Source organism: Anolis carolinensis, chromosome 2, assembly GCF_035594765.1.
Source record: "Anolis carolinensis isolate JA03-04 chromosome 2, rAnoCar3.1.pri, whole genome shotgun sequence".
NCBI classification, from domain to species: Eukaryota; Metazoa; Chordata; class Lepidosauria; order Squamata; family Dactyloidae; genus Anolis; species Anolis carolinensis.
Window position 1 is genome coordinate 13,183,876 of NC_085842.1, and position 7,009 is coordinate 13,190,884.

Genomic DNA, 7,009 nt, shown 5'->3' on the forward strand with positions numbered 1-7,009 from the left:
GCTGAAACCACCAGGTTTTGAGCTCTTTACGGAAGGAATGCAGACTAGGGGCCAACCTAATCTTCTTAGGGAGGGCATTCCAGAGCCGGGGAAATCCTTGTTTGGTGAGCAAGAATACAATGGAATAGGCTTGCTGCTTGGAAGGCTGGGTACTTGCGTTCTGGAGGAATAGTTTTTTCGGCTGCTAGAATTGCACTGAATAGCCTGGCTGCTTCAAAGCCTGGCTGCTTTCTATATAGGGGCATCCTTCCTTGGGCAGGTTGAATGGTGGCTTCAAAGCCTGGGGGTTTTCTATCTAGGGGAAATCTTGTTTGGCAGGTTGAATAGCACTGAATAGCCTTGCTGCTTACAAGCCTGGGCGCCTTCTACCTTGCGGAATTTTTGGTCGGCCAGCTTGAATAGCAATTAATAGTCTTGGCGTGGCAGGTATGAATGCTGCAATTAGGCACCTTGATTAACATTTAATGGCCTTGCAGCTTCAATGCCTGTTTGCTTCCTGCCTGGGGGAATCCTTTGTTAATAATAATAATAATAATAATAATAATAATAATAATAAAACTTTATTTATACCCCGCCACCATCTCCCCGTGGGGACTCGGGGCGGCTCACAATGTTACAAAAGTAACAGCACAAATACACCAGCTATATACACAGTTTAAAACACACGAAGATAATAAAACAGAAGTTAAAACAAAGGTTTATACAGCAGTAATAATATCAAACAACCACCAATGCCATTCAGTCAACTTCAAAGGTGGGGGGGGGGGGGGCTATAGCAGTAATATAAGATAAAATCACTAGATTAAAATATCCCGTGATTAAAATACCCTGGGATGTGTTAGCTGGCCCTGATTGTTTCCTTTCTGGAATTCCCAATTTCCCTGCTTTCCGAGTGTTGCTCTTTATTTACTGTCTTGGTTTTAGAGATTATATTGTTCTGTATTATTATACCACCGTAATTATTTCATATTATATTTATAATCTTATATTATCTGCTTAGATGTGGATTATATGAGGCCCCTTCTACACAACTGTATAAAATCCACACTGAAGTGGATTATATGGCAGTGTAGACTCAAGATAATCCAATTCAAATCAGATAATCTGTATTTTATAGGCAGTATGGATCAGGCCTAAGTGCACTCTGCCTGTGCCCTGGGTGCCATTTTGGCTGAGGGAGTTGCTAGGATGCGAAGGGGCGGGGCCTAAAGGCAGCTGGGGGCGGGGCTAAAGACAGCAGAGCCTACCTTTCTAACTGGCAGTTAGGGGGAGAAAAGTTCTTCCTCATCCTCTGTAATTTGGACTATTTTTCTAGGTTTTTTTTATTGAAAGACATAATTTGGATGACATAATTTATCTTTTGTGGCCAAATTTGGTGTGATTTGATTCAGTGGTTTTGTTGTTTACTCCATAGTAAAACGAACATTACATTTTTTATATATGGATAGATGCAATATGTTATATTATTAATATAGTGTAATATGAGTATTATATATTACTAGCTGTGCCCGGCCACACGTTGCTGTGGCGTTGTCTGGTGGTGTTGGTGAGAAATTATTGAGATAGTGGTGGTATTGAATGTCTGTTGTATGGTTGTCTTTATGTTTAGTATGCATTTGGTTGTTTGTGTACTGTGAAAGTGGTGAGGGTAGAGGGGATCTATGTCCCTGTGTAGTATTGTATAGTATTTATACATTGTCCGTGTGTTGTGAATGCTTGGATTGTGTCCTGCTGCATAGTAGAAAGGGTTGGGCTGGATGGCCCTTAGGGGTCTCTCCAAACTCTTGTGCCTGTCCCCTGGGCTGAGTAGGTTTCTAGGAAACCAAGTGGGTGGAACTTAGCCTTGTAACTGACAGCAATTGGATAAAAACAATTATTCCTCTTCCTCTAATTAGGACTTTATTTTTCTTTTCTTTTTGTTGTATCACCCTAGAGCCGTGGATGATGGGTTGTGTTGTCAAATTTCGAGGTTGGTGGGCCTGTAGTTTTATTGTTTTGTCCGCTACCCTGATGCCATCACTCTTTTTACATTGACACAGGAGACATGGTGGAATCATGTGTTCCTGGCCCCCCTTCTTCACTCTGGCCCAGAATGACAGTTAGTCCTTGGCCGGGGGGGGGGGGGGGGGGGCTCCGATCTGATGCCATAGCAGACATGGTGGAATGATGTCTTCCTGGCCCCAACACTGTGATGGCCAGCGAAAAAAGTGAATGCGATTGTGGGCTGCATCAGGGGGAGTAGGGTGTTTAGATCGAGGAAAGTCGTATTTTATCCTTACATTGTGACTTGAATCTCTGTGTCTCCCTTTGTTGCTTCTCCTTCCAAGGTGGAGATGAACGCGATAATGAAGACGGTGGGGCGCTGTACACCACCTTGCTCCAAAGACAGGACGAAGGGCCGATAATGAAAACCGAGGAGGAGGGGGAAGAGGAAGCCACTTCTGTCTCTGAAGCCCCTCGTGCCGGGGAGAAGCCCTTCGAATGCCTCGAGTGCGGGAAGGCCTTCGCTCAGAAGACCCACCTCACCCGCCACCACGCGACCCACACGGGGGAGAAGCCCTTCTGGTGCTCGGAGTGTGGGAAGGCCTTTGCACAGAAGTCCCACCTGGCTTCCCACCGAGCCACGCACACCGGGGAGAAGCCCTTCCAGTGCCTGGAGTGCGGGAAGGCCTTTGCGCAGAAGACACACCTCACCCGCCACCGGGCCACCCACACGGGCGTCAAGCCCTTCGCCTGCTGGGAGTGCGGGAAAGGCTTCAGCCAGAAGACCCACCTCACGGCGCACGTGGCCACCCACACGGGGGAGAAGCCCTTCAAGTGCCAGGAGTGTGGGAAGGGCTTCAGCTGGACGACGGACCTCCTCGCGCACCAGGCCACGCATGCGAGCGAGAAGCCCTTCGTGTGCCTGGAGTGCGGGAGGGGCTTCAGCCAGAAGAAGAACCTCGTCTCCCACGAAGCCACGCACACGGGGGTCAAGCCCTTCCAGTGCCTCGAGTGCGGGAAGAGCTTCAGCTGGAAACTGAACCTCAACCGCCACGCGGCGACCCACACGGGGGAGAAGCCATTCCTGTGCCAGGAGTGCGGGAAGAGCTTCGGCTGCACCACGGACCTCCTCCGCCACCAGGCCACACATACTGGTGACAAGCCCTTCCGGTGCCTGGAGTGCGGCAAGGGCTTTGGCTGGAAGAGCAGCCTGCGCTCCCACGAGGCCACGCACACCGGGGAGCGGCCCTTCCCCTGCAGCGAGTGCGGGAAGAGCTTTGGGCAGAAGTCACACCTGGCGGCCCACCGGGTCACCCACACGGGCGAGAAGCCTTTCCGGTGCCTGGAGTGCGGCAGGGGCTTCGCGCAGAAGTCGCACCTGGCCTCCCACCGGGCCACGCACACCGGGGAGAAGCCCTTCCGCTGCCTGGAGTGCGGGAAGAGCTTCGGCTGGAAGCTGAACCTCACGCGCCACCAGGCCACGCACACTGGGGAGAAGCCCTTCACGTGCCTGGAGTGCGGGAAGAGCTTCAGCTGGAAGACCGACCTCATCCGGCACCACTCGACGCACACTGGAGAGAAGCCCTTCCAGTGCGGCGAGTGCGGGAAGTGCTTCAGCCAGAAGATCAACCTGGCGCACCACCAGGCCACCCACACCGGGGAGAAGCCCTTCAAGTGCCTCCAGTGCGGCAAGGGCTTCCTCTGTACCACGGACCTCATCCGGCACCAGGCCACCCACACGGGAGAGAAGCCCTTCAAGTGCCTCGAGTGCGGGAAGTGCTACAGCCAGAAGATCAACCTCAACCACCATCGCGAGGCTCACGCGCGGGAGAAGTCTGCAAAGGGGCCCTGAGAGTGTCCACAAAGACACATCCTTTCGGGTAACTCAGAAGCAATGGTTCCTCAATTGTTCCTGAACTTGGACTGTGTGTACTCATGTATACGTCAACATCATATATAAGCCAAAAACAGGTTTTGGGGTCAAAACTATTGGAAAATAACTGCACCCAGTCTGTGGGCACACATCCTTTTGGCAAATGTGAATCTCCATGAATATGTGGAGACCCCAAAGTATGACCTTGTTAGAAGAAGTCACATTTTTGAACAAGCATTCATGTAATGGCACACAGGTAACTCAGCTGTTATACTGAAGAACCATGTCTTTGAACTGCCAAGACATGCCACTACAAAAATATATTTGGCTTATACTCGAGTGAGGGTCCTGGCCGGCTTCTATTCAGGTCGGCTTATACTTGAGTATAAAGGTATTCAGAGTTGGACAGTCTTATCTTATTAAAGTCTTATCTTAAATTACAGTTTTATATAAATATTCAAAAACATTTAACCCACCGATGCTTTTCCATTTAACCCAGCTGCTGCATTTCCCACCCTCGTCTTATACTCAAATCAATACGTTTTCCCAGTTTTTGTGGTAAAATTAGGTGCCTCGGCTTATATTCGGGTCGGCTTATACTTGAGTATATACTGTACATTCCCTTTAAAAACCTTTTAGTTTAAAATATGCACTCGGAGATAAAAAAACAAAGTCTTATTTGAAAAATAACATATCTTGTTTACTCATCAACATCTTGTATTAATTCACCATACAGGCACATTTCTTACTGAAGTTCAGTTATAGATAGGATATAGCTTCTCTGTGCTGAGTAAACAAGGTATCATTCTTAATTAATAGTCCGTAGTCTTTTAAGTATATTTCTACTCACTGAAGTCCATAAGCATACATCTATATTGAAGTCCAAACAGCAACATACATGCATCCACCTCCACTGAGGTGTAAAGCAGACTGAATACACAATTGAGTCTTGTGTCTGAACATGCTCAGTACAATCACATGTCTATAGTCTCTTCCACACCAAAGAGGTACAGTCCAACTGTCAAGTCAGCATACACATAGAATACAGGTTAGCAAATATATACATTAACAAATAAATAGTGAGAGGCTTGAGAGGTTGCTATTTTCAACAAAAGCTAGCATATATATCCGGCATTGTTTGGGTGTCGTTGGGACCGCTGCCTGCCTACTTTCTCCCTTCTTCAGCTGTATAAGGGCCTATTTCAGAATAGTAACATTTTGTAATACGTAGTTCTTCACCTAGCAACAGTCAATACAATGATATCACAATAGGCCACTTCACCTAGCAACAGACTTTGTGGTACCCGTATACATACTCTGATTTTTATTATATAGATTCTGGGTTCTTATTATGACCTGTGGATAAGTTAAGGGTCATTGAAAATTAATTCAGAGAAGTGGGTAGTTCCCTTAAAATACAATATACTCACACTGACCCAGGGATAAGTCGAACCAGGTTCTTGGGGTTGTTTTGTTTTTTTGGACTAAAGTTTCTAGACTTATACATGAGTATGTCATAGGATAATAATAATAATAATAATAATAATAATAATAATAATAATAATAATAATAATAATGTTATTTCTTACCTGCTACTCCTCATGGCATAGTTAAAATATGTAAACATTATAAAAATTCTGTAAGTACACATACACTACAATGGTGTTTCTCAAATGTCTGGGCAGGTAATTAGTGGCTGAGCTTTGAATCCTATTGAAATACATAATTTTGCCTCCAAAACCTGCCCTTGGCTTATACATGAGGTCGATTTATATCGGGAAGAGATCGTTTCTCAAGTGCTGCTGATCTAGTAGTCGCATCATCTTCACTATTGAGCAAGTTGACTGTGTACGATTGACTGCTTTCTCCAGTCCTGCATTCAAGAGCTAGCCATCTGTAGTTATTAATTAATATCTTACAAACAAATAGTGTCTTTAGTGTCATTTATGCAACTCCCGGGATCCCATAGCATTGAGTCTGGGCAGTTATAGCCGAGCTAGATTCCTCTTAAGTTTTTCATGTTCAAATCTGAATAGATTTGTCTTCTTCCTCCAGCAGGTTACAAGCAGGACAGTAACAAGCAAATATAGGATGAGGGAGTATAAAAATCAAAAAGGCAGAAGAAGAAACACACTGTTGCACTCCAGCGAGGGTCCACCTTGCTCTCAACACACACCACTGAGACAGACTCGACATAAACAGTTTATTGAGAAAAAGGTAGCAAAAAGTAAGGCAAAAAGCAATAAGGAAATGCAATGATCCAAGTGTAAATGCAGTAATCCAAATAGAGTTCAATACCCCAAAAACAGCAAGTAATTCCTTAAAAGTTAAGGCTTAAAACAAGAGCATGATCTTCAAAGCAAAATCCAAAGTACATGAAAGCAAGAATACTTTCCCAAGAAACCATAGGCAACACTTGAACCAAGACTTGAGGCTTGAAAACAGGAACCACAGGCAACACTTGAATCAAGACAGGAACAAAGCAGGAGATCTTGCTCTGAAAGCAAAGTTGCTTGATCTGAAATGCGTCCCCACATTTCGCCTTGTTTACCCATTCTTACAAGACATGAAGGCATTCCTTTGACCTTGGGTTCCCAGCCTTTTGGCAGCAATCCCTAGTGAATGTCTAGGGAGTTTCATTCTCAGACTCAGCCTGGTTTCTCTGTCTAATTGGACTTCTTCATTATCACTTTCAGAACCACCTGGATGTTGACTTCCCCTGCCCTCATCCTCCTGGAAAAGGTCACTCTGATTTGACGCCTGTATTATCTCATCTTGGCCGGCTTGGCTGCCTTCTCAGAATCTCCGGCTGCTCAGACTGTCTAACATTGTCAGTTTCAGACTGCGCAAACCCAAATCCCCCTTCATCATCAGACTGAACCACAACACACTCATAGAATGAGAATAAATCTTGTGTACCTCAGATATTTGTGTGAGTAAATGCATGGTATGGGGAAAGATCTCCACGGAGAGGGAGAATCGGCATAAGATATCAAAGAGGAACCATTAAATATGCCTGAAATCTGGTAAGAGAAATCAAAGAATCCGCACCTAGGGAAACCATATTTATGCACTGGATGTGGAAAGAGCTTCAGTCCGTGTGTCCGACATTAAAATACCCCCAAAGGGGAGACATAGTCTAAATGTTGCCTA

General features: G+C 45.7%; 1 protein-coding gene across 1 annotated transcript in view; it reads left to right on the forward strand.

Annotated features, from left to right (window-relative positions):
- The window catches only part of LOC103277533 (zinc finger protein 420-like), a 43,702-nt gene extending 36,923 nt beyond the window's left edge, over window positions 1-6,779 (forward strand). The window contains exon 7 of the mRNA XM_062973226.1: window positions 2,463-6,779. Within this exon, the coding sequence (XP_062829296.1) occupies window positions 2,463-3,835 (1,373 nt within the window). The 3' untranslated portion in view covers window positions 3,836-6,779. The remainder of the gene's footprint in view (window positions 1-2,462) is intronic.
- Window positions 6,780-7,009: the final 230 nt, after the last annotated feature.